Genomic DNA, 16828 nt, shown 5'->3' on the forward strand with positions numbered 1-16828 from the left:
CCTGTGGAGGCTGGGGGCATTGAACCCGAGTGGACAATGTTCAGAGTTTCCATTGCTGAAGCTGCGGCGAGGAGCTGTGGTCTTAGGATCTTAGGTGCCTCAAGGGGCGGTAACCCACGAACACCGTGGTGGACACCAGTGGTCAGGGAAGCCGTCCGACTGAAGAAGGAGTCCTTCCGGGATATGTTATCTCGGAGGACTCGGAGGCGGTTGCAGGGTACCGAGGGCCGAAGGGCTGCAGCCTCTGCCGTGAAAGAGGCAAAGCAGCGGGTGTGGGAGAAGTTTGGAGAAGACATGGAGAAGGACTTTCGGTCGGCACCAAAGTGTTTCTGGAAAACTGTTCGCCACCTCAGGAGGGGAAGCGGGGAACCATCCAAGCTGTGTACAGTAAGGATGGGACACTGTTGACCTCCACTGAGGAGGTAATAGGGGCGGTGGAAGGAGCACTTTGAGGAACTCCTGAATCCGACTAATACGCCTCTATGTTAGAGGCAGAGCTGGAGGATAACGGGGATTGTCGCCGATTTCCCAGGCGGAAGTCACTGATGTAGTCAAACAACTACACAGTGGCAAAGCCCGGGATTGATGAGATCCGTCCAGAAATGCTCAAGGCTCTGGGTGTGGAGGGGCTGTCCTGGTTGACACGCCTCTTCAACATTGCGTGGAAGTCTGGGACGGTGCCAAAGGAGTGGCAGACTGGGGTGGTGGTTCCTCTTTTTTAAAAGGGGACCAGAGGGTGTGTGCCAATTATAGGGGTATCACACTTCTCAGCCTCCCTGGTAAAGTCTACTCCAAGGTGCTGGAAAGGAGGGTTCGGCCGATAGTCGAACCTCGGGTTGAGGAGGAACAATGCGGATTCCGTCCTGGTCGTGGAACAACGGACCAGCTCTTCACTCTCGCAAGGATCCTGGAGGGAGCCTGGGAGTATGCCCAACCGGTCTACATGTGTTTTGTGGATTTGGAGAAGGCGTATGACCGGGTCCCCGGGAGATACTGTGGGAGGTGCTGCTGGGGGAGTATGGGGTGAGGGGGTCTCTACTCAGGGCCATCCAATCTCTGTATGACCAAAGTGAGAGCTGTGTCCGGGTTCTCGGTAGTAAGTCGGACTCGTTTCAGGTGAGGGTTGGCCTCCGCCAGGGCTGCGCTTTGTCACCAATCCTGTTTGTAATATTTATGGACAGGATATCGAGGCGTAGTCGGGGTGGGGAGGGGTTGCAGTTTGGTGGGCTGGGGATCTCATCGCTGCTCTTTGCAGATGATGTGGTCCTGATGGCATCATCGGCCTGCGACCTTCAGCACTCACTGGATCGGTTCGCAACCGAGTGTGAAGCGGTTGGGATGAGGATCAGCACCTCTAAATCGGAGGCCATGGTTCTCAGCAGGAAACCGATGGAATGCCTTCTCCAGGTAGGGAATGAGTCCTTACCCCAAGTGAAGGAGTTCAAGTACCTTGGGGTTTTGTTCGCGAGTGAGGGGACAATGGAGCGGGAGATTGGTCGGAGAATCGGGCGCAGCGGGTGCGGTATTGCATTCAATCTATCGCACGCCAGACGAAAAAGAGAGCTGAGCCAGAAGGCAAAGCTCTCGATCTACCGGTCAGTTTTCGTTCCTACCCTCACCTATGGTCATGAAGGCTGGGTCATGACCGAAAGAACGAGATCCAGGGTACAAGCGGCGAAATGGGTTTCCTCAGGAGGGTGGCTGGCGTCTCCCTTAGAGATAGGGTGAGAAGCTCAGTCATCCGTGAGGAGCTCGGAGTAGAGCCGCTGCTCCTTTGCGTCGAAAGGAGCCAGTTGAGGTGGTTCGGGCATCTGGTAAGGATGCCCCCTGGGCGCCTCCCTAGGGAGGTGTTCCAGGCACGTCCAGCTGGGAGGAGGCCTCGGGGAAGACCCAGGACTAGGTGGAGGGATTATATCTCCAACCTGGCCTGGGAACTCAGGATCCCCAGTCGGAGCTGGTTAATGTTGCTCGGGAAAGGGAAGTTTGGGGTCCCCTGCTGGAGCTGCTCCCCCCGCGACCCGACACCGGATAAGCGGACGAAGATGGATGGATGGATGGACAATTTTACTAGTACTAGTCTGTTTATTTTATTTAGGCTATTTGGATGTTATTATCAATAATATTATTATTAATAGGCCATTATTATTATTATATTTTGTTCATCTTTATTGTCAGACTCAAAGTCTATTAAAACATTATTACTATTATTATTATTATTATTATTATTATTATTATTATTATTATTATTATTATTATTAGTAGTAGTAGTAGTAGTAATAGTAATAATACTACTACTATATCAAACATGCATATTTACTGAACAAAATTAAGTAACCAGAGTTTATAGTGTTCCTTTCTCTCCTGTATGACACAAACTAATCAAACGTGCACACAATTTAGGTACTTTTTTATAAAGACTTTAATAACATACTTGCAATTCGTCACTGTACACGTTCAGCCAGTTTTAACAACACATATTAGGAAACATAGCAATCTGAACAAGGGTCATGACGAACTAGACTTTGATTATATTAGCCCTATACTGTAGATTGAACAGTAGGCTACAACAAGTAGGCTAATACAAAAAATACATTAAAAATTACCATTCTTCTTACACATAGGCTACTGCAAAGAAAGGAGTTCCAAGGAGTTCCTCACTGGAGGAAAGGCTCTTTAGTTACTTGTTAGAAACGCGCACAGCTGCACGTGCTGCAATCACAGCTAATTAGATTCACCTGCGGCGGCTCTCCCCCTTATAACGTCCCTGTGGCAAGTTTCCTTACGATTTCATCGGTCTGAGTCAAGCAGAGAAGTCCACCATGCCCACCAAGAACGTTGTCGAGGAGCGACTCTCCAAATTCAAGAACAAGGGGAAAGATCCAGCAGTAAGTTGATGTTTAATTTCCAAGATCGTACGTAGGCCTACTAATACTTTTTACCAACACTGCGTCTCGGCCTCTTGCAGAAACTTCGAGAGAAAAGGATCTCTGTGTGCGTGGAGTTGCGCAAAGCTCACAAGGATGAAAATTTCCTGAAGAGAAGAAACCTCACGCTGTCGTCTCTCCCGGACGAGGATGCCCTCGACTATATCTCCAATGACATGGTCAGTTCCGAGACCTTTTCAACAAGTTTGTTCAAACCTAGTCTTTTATAGACGGTCTATGGTTCAAACTAGTGCAGCCTCTAACTGTATCTGTCATATAGGTGGCCGTTTTACCGCTTGATGAAATCATTAAGGACGTCCACTCTGACTGCAAGGAGTCCCAAACCCGAGGCTGTCAGGCAGCCAGGTGAGGGTTCATTGCTTAATCTTTATATAAGCCACTGATTTGTTGCAGAAGATGCAATTGCTGTGGTTCCACTTATTGCCCAAATGATAAATTGATTAGTGGCCCAGCAGAAAATGTAATCTGACAATTGTGTGAGATTTATATGCCGAATTTTGTCCATCAAAGATTAGGTGTGTGTGTTTTTTTTTTTTTTTTTTTTTTTTTTAAATACTTTTTTGTTTGGGGAGCAGCAAATTGAGGGTGTCACCTGGAGCTTCTGGGAAATTGTAATTGCCATTTAACACTGTTGGAGTTAATGGGCAACTTAATTTCAGTGTTTTACCCATTGAAATTTGGGTGGTAATGTCCTCTTATTTAGGAAAAATAAGATGACCTGTACGTTAAGTAGCCTACATTTCATCCAACCTTCCCTCAGGAAACTGCTGTCTCAGGAGCGTAACCCTCCAATGAAGGAGATCATAGATGCTGGTCTGCTGTCCCGCTTTGTGTCCTTTCTGGGTATGGATGATGAGCCGACTCTGCAGTTTGAAGCAGCTTGGGCCCTTACAAACATTGCCTCTGGAACTACTTGGCATACTCAACAGGTGTGACTAGTATTACTGTAAGCATGGCTAGCATGATGTTTAAGATGACTAATTCTGTTTGACTGTAATGGGTTATGATCCTTGTTAAGATGGGCTTATGAAGTATTATGCCTCAAACATCTTGAAATTAAAACACAATGGACTCAAGTGTTGGAGGCTTCCAGGTTTAATTGGTGGCTTAAATGGTGCATTTGTGTCTCAGGTGGTGGAACATGGGGCAGTACCAGCTTTCATTGCCTTGCTGGCTTCACCAATGTTGCACATCAGTGAACAGGCTGTCTGGGCTCTTGGAAACATTGCAGGTAAAATGCTGCATGTATTTCCATCATGTGTGGATTTGAATTAGTAAAACTGATAAGGATGCTTAATGGAGACAATGATAGTTTCCAAAAGGTGGTTTGGGGGGGGAAGAGACATGATGGTCAATTAACTTGGACTGGAATTAAGCTATGAAGTGACTCTGGCGCATGTCTTTTCAAATGTTAAAATGGCAGTCTGCTTTATGCTGTAAAAAGGGCTTAGTTCTCAGGGACACAGAATCTACATGTATTTCACTGTGGCTTGCTGTATTAATGTCGACCTAAATTCTTGACAGGTGACGGTGCAGCTTATCGAGACGTCCTGATTGAGTGCAATGTTATCCCAGCCTTACTGGCCCGCATCTGCCCAGACACACCAGTAAGTCCAAACTTTACAAGACCAGCTCCAATGCCACACTTAAGTGTGCAGTTTTAATTTTTTTTTTTTACATTTTGATTGACAACTTTGTCAAAGACATGTACTTAACTGTTTTATAAACCCTGCGAAGTTTGAAAGTGCTCATATAATTTTTCCCCTTTTGTGTTGTATCTTTTTTTTTTTGTGCATGTTATAGGTTTACAAGGGAAAGTCTACTACAAATTTTTTATTTATAGTATCAAATCATAACAAGTGTTATCTCAACACTTTACAGAGAGTAGGTCTAGACTACTCTATAATTTACAAAGCCCCAACAATTACAGTAATTCCCTCAAGAGCAAGCAGTGCGAGAGTGGCAAGGGAAAAACTCTCTTGGAAAAGAAACCTTGGACAGACCCAGGCTCTTGGTAGGCGGTGTCTGACGGGCCGGTTGGGATATGATGAACCGTGGCGATAACAGTCAAATTAATAATGGAACAGTGACTTCAAATGGTGGTAGTTCATGTCATATCATGGCGCTGCAGGGCATTACTACAAAGGGTCTTACCATCTCAAACAGAACTCTTCACAAATGACTATTGTAGTCCAGCCTTTACTTCCTTGACAAATGTGCATCACTTTGTAACACACGTTATAATGCTAGCTGCTAGTTTGGCATTCCTTCATACTCTTGCTTCTGGCTGGCTAGTTGTCCTTACCTAGGTACAGAGCATGTGTGACTCAAAGATTGAACAGAAGTGTGATACCTCACTCTGTAGCTAAAACGGAGCTCAACATACAGAGGGAAAAGGAGCTGCAGCAATGTGCAGTACAAGAAATGTGTTTTTAGAAAATTGAACCATGTGAACTTATTCTGATACCTCTAAATTATTATACTAAACCTACTTTTTTTTTTTTTTTAAATGTAGGTTGTCTACATAAAACTATTTACTCCTGACCTCTCAAACTAGCTTATACAAAAGCTTGGTACTCTAGTTTACATTGCCCCCCCACATTTGACTTAAAATCGGGCACATAATTCCCCACAATGCAACTTGGGTGTTATGCTAGTAGCTAATGTATCCTCGCACTGTTAGCCTCAAGCAGAGATAAGATGGTCTACGAGTTTACAACCTGTAAATGGGAAGCTCAAATTTTTCTAAAAGCAATATGTCCAACTCAATTTATTTTTGTGCAGTAGTACTGCCAAGACCTGTAAACAATAACATGTCAAGTTTCCCCTTAAACTTTCCTCAGCTGTGGGGCAGAGGTCTAAATGTTGCTGTGTGGGTCATAATGCTTTTATTACTTCAGGTTGGCTACCTGCGTAACCTGACATGGACATTGTCCAACTTGTGTCGAAATAAGAACCCATTTCCACCCTTGTCTGCAGTCATGCAGGTAAGTAAAATCACAGCTCTGTAATAAAGTCTTAATGTGTGTATAAGCTTGGCACCCTGTGTAACAAATTAATTCCCAGTCCAGAAAGGTGCCAAAATACCAGTGAGATGATAAATGTGATGTAACTGTCATGCCTGCAGGTGCTTCCCTCTCTGATCCAGTTGCTCCATCTTGGCGATAAGGACATCTTGTCTGATGCATGCTGGGCAATTTCCTACCTTTCAGACGGTGACAATGACCGTATTGATGTTGTAGTGAAAACTGGCATTGTTTCTCGGCTGGTGGAGCTCATGAGCCACGAGGAGCTTAGTGTCATGGTAGGGTGTTCTCAAATGCACTAACTCCACTTTAAACATTCTGGACTTAAAAAATTTGAGATGTCAAAGATCTGCCATTCCTGTCTGATGCTATGACCAGAGCATCACTGCCTTAGCAATGTACATGTGATTGTTGCATAAGTGGCAACTTAAACTATTAAAGCATGACCACTTGTAGGTTTTTCTTAAAGTTGGTCAAAAGCCAGAATCTTTCACTGCCTACAGTATAGTAAATCTGTTACTTGTTGGCCTCCAGACCCCTGCTCTCCGCTCAATCGGGAACATAGTGAGTGGCTCAGACCTGCAGACCCAGGCAGCAGTTGATGCAGGAGTCCTGAAAGTCCTACCTCAACTGATGAGGCACTCAAAGGCCAGTGTGCAAAAGGAGGCAACATGGGCATTGTCCAACATTGCTGCAGGACCATGTAGGCAAATTCAACAGCTCATCACCTGTGGCCTGCTCCCCCCTCTGGTGGAGCAGCTAAAAAATGTGAGCAGATCACAAGATGACCCTCTGGGCATCTGTACATTGAACATACTGTAGTGATACTTAAAATGGAACTAATCTATTTATATTTTTTTTTTTTTTTTTTTTTTTTTTTTTTTTTTCTCCAGGGTGACTTCAAAACTCAAAGGGAGGCAGTGTGGGCAGTGACCAACTTCACCAGTGGGGGCACTGTGGAGCAGGTGGTCCATCTGGTGCAGTGTGGGGCCCTGGAGGCAATAATTAACCTGTTGCAGGTCAAAGACACTAAAGTCATTCTTGTCATACTGGATGCCATCAACAACATCTTCATGGTAAGGGGGGTGGAAAGCAGCTCAAATATTGGCACCTGAATTGGTCTAAAACCTGCTACAGTTTGACCTAGAACTTGAAATGGGCAGATGAGTCATTATTTTGATGCCTGTACTTTACTTTTCAGGCAGCAGAGAAGCTTGGTGAGACGGAGAAACTTGGCCTGTTGGTTGAAGAGCTGGGAGGACTGGATCGCATTGAGATGCTGCAGAACCATGACAATGAAACTGTGTACCAGGCTGCTCGTACCCTTATAGAGAAGTACTTCAGTGATGTAAGATGACCACATGAAAAATTCCCTACATTCATATTAAAGTAAATTTAAAGTGTTTTGAGAATTTAAAACTCATTCTCAATGTGTTTCTTCATACTATTTACCATTAACTTCATCTAGGTACATTTTTCAAAATGCATGTAAAACTTTGCATTAAGCTTATTCCATTTCTGAAGGCCAGGGATTCTAGACTGGGTAAACCCAGCCCAATCTGCTGGCAATTTTTTTTTTTTTTTTTTTTTTTTTTTTTTTTTTTTTCCCATAGCTCAGGCTGGAAACCTAAGTATCTATCTATCCTGCTTCCATTACAAATCTGTGGGAACCAATCACAAACTAGCTTATCCACCTAGCGCACTATTGGCAGGATTAACACTGACCGGCAAGAGGCAACCAAGCAACTTTTTGTTTACATTCAACAAGCAAGCCACCTGCTCTCCAACCTGGATTGTTGGTCTGATTGGTTGAAGGACTAGACTATTGTGTAGTAATTTGAACTAGGCCTGTTTATCACACTTGTGCAGTAGAAAATACAGAAGACTCCCAGACTAATGTGTAATCTTAAAAGATTACACTGGTGATAGCCAGACTAAAGGAATCCACATAAGGGCTTGAATATAGTCTTTGTATTTGCAAAGTTAACTTTAACTTTCTTTCCTCCTAGGATGACGTCGTGGGAGTTAAGGTCGACAGTACAGATGACTCATTTGTATTTAAGACTTCTGATGTTCAGAGGACTTTTGAATTTTAGACAGTTTTGATTGCATTGTTGAATGAATAAACTTACAGTATTAAGTTTGTGTTGAAGGATGTATTATGAATGCAAAATCAATTTTTGGTCAATATAAGGCTACAAAGTTGTGGTTTAGACATGGCCCACAAAAGTGGATCTAAAAGAATCTGTAAAGCTGGTTCACAATGACCTTGTAGCTTAAATCTGGATGTGTACAACCATTGCAAGATGGTAACACTAAAAAGCTAAATCTTTCTTGAGCTATGACTCATGGAGAAGGGGACTTCCAAGACTCTAAATTTCACCCTGAGTGGTAATTCTCATTAACTTGGGTTGGACTTGTTAAAATGCTAACGTCACTTTCCACTTGAAGTAAAATGACAGTTATGGCCACTCAGCCTAAACTGTAGATATTCAAAAACTATTTTAAAAAGGCTTATGCCAAGTGCCCAGTACAGGTTACCCACTTGCTGACATTTACCATGACCGGGATTGTCAGGTTTCCCCAAGTAAACCTTTTCATAAACCCTTCCGTAGCAAGCATGCAGATGGGTTTCGGTATCTGAGATTTCTGCCTTTGCTTCAGTACAATGGTGGTGAATGTGGTTTTTAGTGCTCAAAGTGGCCTTAAATAGGCCTACACCGAAACCTGTGAAGTCTCATTACGGTCAGTTTAGTCTCACCACAGAAGGTATTGCTGAAACTTCTCGAACACCCTGTGGAAGTAAAACTGTCTGCATGGGTGAATCACACTTGAAAAGAGCTGAACCTTCATCTTTTAGAGTTGATGAAATGGACCAAAACTGGGGAAATCCTTGATTGGTACATGAGAGGTTTGGATTGTACCCACCCCTACTCTCCTATAAAAATAAGTGACTGGCATCATACAGACCAAAAACCTTAATGACCATCACAGCACCTGCTGCACCACCTGGTAAGATCAGATGGTTTGGTTCATTTGGTTTTAGTGCATCATGAATTTTCAGTACATTATTGGGGCAGAACATTACTGAAAATGTAAATTATTTTGAAGATAGTGAATGATTTGGTTTTTTTTCTTAATTGTATTATAAGGAAACTATCTGGTGCAAATGGATTTCAGATCTGACTGTAATGCATTGCTTTCACATGAAGGCCCTGTGATTTATATTCCTTCATAGGCAGGGACAGTAAATGTCTTTCTTTTTAGGTATTGATCTTCAATCATGTTGAAGGATAGTATTCTCATGTTCGTTGTCCTCTGCCGCCTCTTTATAAGACTTCTGAATGCAAAGATGGTAAGATAACGGACACATACAGTAACATGCCATAATATCCACTGATGTTAAAATATTTTACTGGTTAGTAAAGTGTATTATGCATTTCAAATGTTGCCTTGGTTCAATGGTTTCAAATGCAGCAAGTCTGAAATACCTTGACTTAAATGACCAAAAGAAATCCTATAATGTGATCACATGTTCATTAGCCGGTCAGTGATGTTTTTTCTGAGAGGCAAAAGTTCTATCCCCACAATTTGAACAGGTAACAAAAACAAAATGAAGGTCAGTTGCCATGAGTTACTACTAAGCCTGTTAAAATAGTTGTATGTCTTCTGTAGCTCTGCAGGGAGCTTGGGTTTAGGGACTAATCATGTGTAACTACAAACTGGGGGCATGGAATTTAAAAGACATCGGCATTTACCAGGCATGGAGTGTCTAATTTAGTTGCATTGTGAGAAATGTAGGATCCAGATTAATTTTTTTTTTTTTTTTTTTTTAAGCTTGAGCCATAAATAGGTCAGGATATCCAGGTCTCCCCTACTTCCATTATTTTTTTTTGACAGTCCAGTGTAGTCCTTTAAAGCCTTCTACATGCCGTATTTAACTGTATTACGTGTAAACAAAAACTGAAACAGCCTAAAATAACCCACTAAATGTCAGCATTTCATTGTAGAATGTAAGATGTTGATGAAGACCTCCAAAGTCCCAGATAGATTACGGAGGACATGAACTCTGTGTCCTTAAAGCTTTAGTGCGTAACTTTTTGATATTAATGAACGTCTGTTACATTCAAGCCATTGCCAAATGAGTTGCTACACGCAACACTCACTGTATTTCTCAGTATGGCTATGTTCAGAAAATGGTGTCGTCCGGCGACATTCGCACGCAGAAACTCAAGTGAAGATAATTACCTCTTCTGAAGAGTCCGTTTTTTGATCCTCAGTGTCCTCCTTGGCTACTAGCAACTGCGGTGGGGGCGGTGCGCGATCACGGAAGGCTTGTATCATGTGTACGCGCCGACAGTTTTGTTGACATTACTAGAATTCTTCATGGGGGCGATAGAAACTACACACTATAGCTTTAATAGAAGCAACAACCCTGCTCTGTTGATCAAAACTATTTAAAACAATGTGGCCAGCTTTAATACTGTGTTTGTAATGCATTACCTCAATAAAACTACATGTTCTGATTTATTTATTTTTTTAACAGTTGCCTGAACAGGATACCATAAAAGCCACTTTAAAAAGCTCTGATGTCCAAAAGGTGGCTGTTGAGATATCCTCTCCACAGGAGGCTACCTCCACTCAGTCAGCCATGCAGAAAACCGCAAACACCTCACTGAAGGCATCTGTTGCCTCTGTCCAGGTCCCATCCGGTCTGTCCAGGATCATCAGTATCCCTCTGAGTTTGTCTTCAGAGTCTGTCGACGACATGTATTACGGCTGCTCCGAGAAGATGCTGATCAAAGTGAAACGTCACTACCTTCCTGGGAGCACCAGGGAAGGTCTGCACTCCACATACACAAAACTCTGTGCCCTCAAAGCCATGAAGAATAAGGACATCTATGACAAGCTGTCCTGGAATCACTTCAGGGCTCTGTGTGCACACAGCAGCGTCATATAACGACTTCAACCGAGCAGTCCGCAGGGGCAAGGCTTCCTACAAAACCTCATTTGGATTCCACGCCCTCCACTTCCTGCTGTCTGACGCCATCCGGCTCCTAAAACTTAACCAAAGAAGCTGCTACACCTCCTACAGGAGAAGCAAACTGCTCTTCAGCGGGGAGTTTGGACAAACCATTCGCTTCGGCTCATTTGCCTCCAGCTCCCTCAGCAAGCACCTGCATCAGTTTGGACGGAGGACCTGCTTCGAGATACACACATGTTTCGGCGCCTACCTCAAGTCCTATTCAGAGTTTGACTCGGACGAGGATGAAGTACTGATTCCTCCATATGAGATGTTTAAGATCGTCTCTGTGGACATGTCAGGAGAGAATGATTTACACTGTGATGCTTTCTACAAACTTGAGACTGCTGGGGTTTACAGCAGCCTCAACTGCCAGGCTGTGAAGCCTTTTTAAAAGCAAGAGTGTACAAAATTTTATTTCATCAATCTTATTAGCAGCCTCCTCCAGGCAACAATTTTGTTCTATTATGCGTCACTGTCTTGAATTTATTAAAATAGCTTTTTTGAGTGTTCATTCTTGACCTTGGAAGCAAAACAATCTTACCATAAAGTCCGTTTAGTAACTGTTCTGGAGCTTCAGATTGTATGACATGATCTTCCTCAGCAGGTTGAGTTAGCCCAGTCATGAAATTGTAGTTGTGAACTTTAACTTTCTCGTCCTTTTCAAACAGTAAGGGGGGGGACAGCTTTCTGAGAAAACTGTTAAATTTGATTAAAAAAAAAAAAACACAAACCTGGGTTTATTTTTGACAAAGTGGCTTAGGTTTTTTTTATCAGTAAGAGATATGAGAAACAAAGTTATGGAATATTATGTTATTGAAAAAAGCGTGCCTAAAAATCTGTATATGAACCCTAACTCTAACTTGTGTATCTTAGTGACCAACTCCTAAACCTCTTTAATACATAACAGGCCCACTCCACAAATAAGATTCAAAATAGGACAGATACATGGCTTCGTGTTAAAGTATCTGAAGTGTTTGCAGCTTGTACAAATAAATAGAAATGCTTGACTCACATCTTACTTATTGTGAGCATGTCCAAACCTTAACCAGAAAGTTAAACCAAAAGTTATTTGTTTATAGTAAAATTAGACCATATTTGCTGCTCTCTGTCTCAAAGACTTATCTTCGTGCCATCATTATGTCCACTTTGTCGTATTGTTTACCTGTTTGGTCACTTACAACAAATGAGATTCTTGAATCAGTAATAAGACTCTATAACAAAGCCTTTAAGCTACATGTTAGGCTTCCCGGATGGATTCACCGCTGTACTGCACTATCTTTGTGTAATGCCTTGACATTTGAGAATTATAAATTAAGCCTTGGGATAAGACTGTATTATCAAATTTTAAATGGTCACACTGTAGCTGCTCTGTCTACGTTGGTATGTACGGTGTTTATGTTCTGCAGAGCAGGAACCTGCTGAAAATCAGTTTTACACTGAGTCAGGCCCGATTGTCTTTAATCTTTTCCTGTTTAATAAATAAAAAATGAAAAAAATTGAAAATGAAATGGACTGTTTTATTAAAATAATGTCTACACTCCTACACTGCTTATGAATTTTTTATTGGAAGACTTTCCACTAAGTCTCAAAAATACAAATACATTTATTTTTGATGAATGGAAGAGGCAAAGCTAGACACATATTTATATGAACTTATACATGACATAAATTAATTTTGAATTTTTAAAAGGTGTAAACATGTTTTACACACTTTCAGTCTCATTGTAGCATGATTAGTAGAGTGAATATCTGGACAATGACAGCTTTTTTCATCTTTACAGCTGATACCATGTATCAAGTTCATAGCAATAGTCCTCATCAGGTATCTCATGTCTGAACAACTTCTGACTGAGGTCTATGTATTGATACGTTTTTGTCCAAGAATAGATGAAAGATGAATGTCTTTGATTATAATTTGGAAACTGATGTCATAGAACGAGTGGTGAGAGACGAGTCCGGAGCTGATGCTGGCGACTTCAATAAGGCCACAAAGGCGATGAGAAGTGAAGTTCAACATAGACTTGATATGACAGTGAACACATCACGGTACATGTGACTTGTGTGCAAAAACATGAAATACTAAAAATGGACGCGCGCTGCATGATACAAAAGTAACAGGAAGTGTAGCAATAGGCAGTGGACCAAAAAGGCAATCTGCTATAAGTATACAGTAGTTCAAGCTGAGGTCAGTAACAGCTGTTGAGAATAGAAACTACGACTGACCTATAATAACCTGCCAGTGACACACAGGAGATTTTGGCCCCTTGTATGTGATCAGGATGGAGTGTTTTATGAAAAAATAGCACTAGTAATCCAGACAGAAGGAACACAGCTGGAGGATTTGTGAGAGGCGTGGTTCCCAACAGAAGCACCAAACATTAGTGATGGTCAAATAAAGCTTCGCGAACCACTGTCTTTATTTTCTGAGCTCACTAGATGGCGCTCTCTGTTCAAAGAAAAAGGTTAAAGGAATGGCAGTTCAGTGTGTTTTCAACCCTTTGTTGAACACAGAGCGCCATCTAGTGAGCTCAGAAAGTAAAGACAGTAGTTTGCGAAGCTTCATTTGACCATCGCTGACAAACATCTCCTTGTAGACTGAACCCGTAAGCGGTCAGTGCTGGTGTGTGAGAGTGTCTACATCTTCTCGTAGGTGAGTTCCTGTCCGCAGGTGGTGCAGGTTTTCTTGTAGAGGTCCTCCTCCGGATCCACCACCTCCTCTGGTCCGTACTGATGCTGGTGGACGCTGGTGTCTTTGGTCCACATACTGCTCCTCACCGCCCTGCGCAGCTCTGACACCCAAACACAGATATATGTAACATCCACACGTCCAGAGTTTATCGAGAGGACGCTCGTCCCACATTCAAATGTTGATGTTTACACAATGCGTGATGTAACTGACTTGTTATTTGGGCTCTAACAGAAAACCAACCTTTGACCTTCTTGTTGAAGCGTTTTTGTTTCTGCACCTCTTTGTTCTCTTCCCTCGTCTCTCTGGCCTCCTGCAGGGCCTCCTCCGAGCCCCACACCTCCATACATCTCTTCTCCACCTGGGTAACACACACAAGTACATAGTTCGCATAGACTCATTAAAACATACAGAACAAGGAGGGGTTATTTTGCATTTGACCAAAATGTTTGCGACTGATTTAGAGCTGCAACTAACGATTTATCAACTTATTTTCGGATTAATTGTTTATTTAGTCTATAAAATGTTAGAAAACAACAAAATGTCCAAGAGCCCAAGGCCCTCTAGTCTCCAAATGTCTTATTTGTCAAAGCAACAGTTAAAAAAAAAAAAAGTTATTCAATTTACAATGACTTCAAACAGAGAACAGCAATGTCTGATGATTGACTAATTGATTGATTGATTGATTGATTGATTAATCATCATTCCTACAAATCTACTGACTTTACAGACACATATTTAAAAATATATTGCAATAAAAGCTTGTTTTAGTTATTTTTAATCTCAATCGATATAGTTCTTAACATTTAGGATTTTTTATAATGTGGACTGCTCGCATGTTGTCTTGGCAGCCACACGTGGCCTTCAACGAGAAGGACAAAACAGATGGAAATACAGCAAAGACAAAGAAAGTTAAATTATTAAAAATATATGTTTTCCCCAAACTGCATCAGTTGGTACTTTTAAAAGCCATGCTCGCATGTTAAATGTTAATTTATGTATAATGTATAATAGTGTTTTATGTTTTTTAGCGTAGTGTGATATAAGCTAAACTGTACTTATTTAGAGCAGGTGTAATATGCCACACAGCACACACAGCACACACAGCACACACAGCACACACAGCACACACAGCACACACAGCACACACACACCTGTAGTTTGAGGTAGAGCTTCATGTCTCCCCAGTGTGAGTTATGAGGGTTTTTCTTTAGTATAAACCTGAGCGGAGGCTCTCTCTTGTCCAGGTCACAGTCCTTCAGCAGGTAGTGCTGCTTGGCCTCAGTTCTAGAGATCAGTTTATGCTTTTCCTCGTTGTCTCTGAGGGGGGAAGAGGCTTCCACTGTTAATCCATTTGATTGTTTTTTCAGCCGTGATTGTAAAAAAACTAAATAAAAATATGATCTGAAGAGAAACAGATGACTCCTCAATGAGCCATGGGTATCTGCAGGTTTCAGAAGTTTTAATACTACCCTGAAGTGCTGGTTCTCTCATCGATCTTTGATTAAACATCACTACTCATAGATTTAATACAACTAAATGACCAGAAAATTAGAGGTTTAACATGAAATCCATCGGTGATGAAAACCACATATTTTTGGCACATTATATTAACCTTAACCCTTTTAATCAGGCACGGCCTTCTACATAACATAACTTTATGCTTTTAACAGATAAATGCATATTATCATGTAAAATTAGCATACAATATCCAAAATAGGTTATCCTACCATCATATACAGGAATGCTGGGCAGGCCTGAATAATAATAGGACATAATACACCTTAAGAAAAAAAAACCTAATGCCATATTCTTTCAGATATTGGGGGAACCTGTGAATTTATATACGTTACTTTCCAACTTTGTCTAAAAAAAAAAACAGAAATCTGCATTACAATGTAAAATGTGTCGAATTCAAAACTCTAATGACTTCTTTAGACATGTTATGCTTTTCCAAAAGCTGCATAAAACTAGGCTACTATATTTGGATTTCACGCTCATAAAGGTACTTTTAGTCTGTCTGTCTGTCTGTCTGTCTGTCTGTCTGTCTGTACGTACCTGCACTTGTCACAGACAGCCAGGTCAAAGCTGTTGCTGAGGTACGAGTCCATAAAGGGTTTTTGACAATCATCGCACACCAGGTAGTCTGGCTCGATCACTGGAGCTGGAAACAAAACACACCCACACTTAACACACATGTAAATATGCATGCACACACTCGAGTCACCCAACACACAGACACACACCTGGCTGATGCACAACCTTCCTGGTCCTCTGCTCTTCCTCTTTATCCTCCTCCTCCTCCTCGATAAAGAAGCCGGCACCGGAGTCGATGGTCTTGGAGACTTTGGCCGAAGTTGCGCCCTCCACAGCGGACAAAGGGCGACTCGCTAGTCGGGCTTGCCGGAGCATCAACGCGCGCTGCCGGTTCCGCTCGATTTTAGCCCGCATCGCTGCAGAAAGCTCGGGTTTGGGACTCTGTTCTGGGGCGGGACCGGCAGCATCCACTCCCTCGGACTCAGACGGATCCATGCTGCTCTCTCAAACAGCGATCACCACATAGCAATGTATGAAATGGCTCTACAGACCGGTCTTGTTTTGTTCCATTAAAAATGCAGCGTTGGACTGTTGTTACCAAAGTACCAAAGCTGACAGTTGCATGCTTCCGGTGGCTTCTTCATCTTCTTCCTCTCTTTATTTTAAAGTTTTAGGTGCATTACCGCCACCTTCTGCTGGGGTCTGGGGAATGTGAAGGACCAATCCTACATAATTAACCCTTGTGTGTTGTTCGGGTCTGTGGGACCCGTTTTCAGTGTTTGCTAAAAGAAAAACGATGCTATTGTTTCTTCTAACTCAAACTCATTGGCTAATTTTCTGTGAAGAACATAACAAATAACTTATTTTCAATGACAGCACACGGTACACCCCCCTACACATAACTATTACGTTTGAGGTGTTCGGGTACTGGACCCGAGTGTATGAAATACACCAATAATGATCAAAAATCTTGTTTCTATTTTTTTTAATAATTGAATTGTTTTCTCACCAAAAAAAACGAAAATGATCATATGATCATAAATGTGATCTCACAGGGGTAAATGGCAAATAAACCATAAATGATGTATCATTGGTAAATGAGCTAAAG

General features: G+C 42.1%; 2 protein-coding genes and 1 pseudogene across 2 annotated transcripts; 2 read left to right on the forward strand and 1 right to left on the reverse strand.

Moving 5' to 3' along the window:
• Positions 1–2772: 2772 nt before the first annotated feature.
• On the forward strand, positions 2773–8116 carry kpna7 (karyopherin alpha 7 (importin alpha 8)). The gene is made up of 12 exons (XM_028595131.1): positions 2773–2885; positions 2966–3103; positions 3205–3290; positions 3706–3874; positions 4077–4176; positions 4470–4552; positions 5846–5932; positions 6073–6249; positions 6506–6739; positions 6865–7047; positions 7173–7319; positions 7981–8116. The coding sequence occupies exons 1-12, from the start codon at positions 2820–2822 to the stop codon at positions 8065–8067; spliced, it is 1557 nt and encodes a 518-aa protein (XP_028450932.1). The 5' UTR covers positions 2773–2819; the 3' UTR covers positions 8068–8116.
• Positions 8117–8196: 80 nt separating this feature from the next.
• Positions 8197–12458, forward strand: LOC114566576 (NAD(P)(+)--arginine ADP-ribosyltransferase 2-like; annotated as a pseudogene).
• A 1066-nt stretch (positions 12459–13524) lies between these two features.
• On the reverse strand, positions 13525–16403 carry xpa (xeroderma pigmentosum, complementation group A). The gene is made up of 5 exons (XM_028606069.1): positions 15930–16403; positions 15742–15847; positions 14838–15003; positions 13927–14044; positions 13525–13786 (listed from the first exon to the last, which is right to left on the reverse strand). The coding sequence occupies exons 1-5, from the start codon at positions 16213–16215 to the stop codon at positions 13632–13634; spliced, it is 831 nt and encodes a 276-aa protein (XP_028461870.1). The 5' UTR covers positions 16216–16403; the 3' UTR covers positions 13525–13631.
• Between the last annotated feature and the right edge of the window lie 425 nt (positions 16404–16828).

The sequence above is a fragment of the Perca flavescens genome, chromosome 2 (assembly GCF_004354835.1).
Source record: "Perca flavescens isolate YP-PL-M2 chromosome 2, PFLA_1.0, whole genome shotgun sequence".
Lineage (NCBI taxonomy): Eukaryota > Metazoa > Chordata > Actinopteri > Perciformes > Percidae > Perca > Perca flavescens.

Excerpts from the sequence above, each read along its gene's own strand:
- kpna7 (XM_028595131.1), top strand. The coding sequence starts at position 2,820 with ATGCCCACCAAGAACGTTGTCGAGGAGCGACTCTCCAAATTCAAGAAC. Across the intron at positions 2,886-2,965 it reads ACAAGGGGAAAGATCCAGCA|AAACTTCGAGAGAAAAGGAT; the intron begins GTAAGTTGATGT and ends GGCCTCTTGCAG. Across the intron at positions 6,740-6,864 it reads TGGTGGAGCAGCTAAAAAAT|GGTGACTTCAAAACTCAAAG; the intron begins GTGAGCAGATCA and ends TTTTTTCTCCAG.
- xpa (XM_028606069.1), bottom strand. The coding sequence starts at position 16,215 with ATGGATCCGTCTGAGTCCGAGGGAGTGGATGCTGCCGGTCCCGCCCCA. Across the intron at positions 15,004-15,741 it reads GCTGTCTGTGACAAGTGCAG|AGACAACGAGGAAAAGCATA; the intron begins GTACGTACAGAC and ends TTCCCCCCTCAG. Across the intron at positions 14,045-14,837 it reads AGCTCTACCTCAAACTACAG|GTGGAGAAGAGATGTATGGA; the intron begins GTGTGTGTGTGC and ends TGTGTTACCCAG.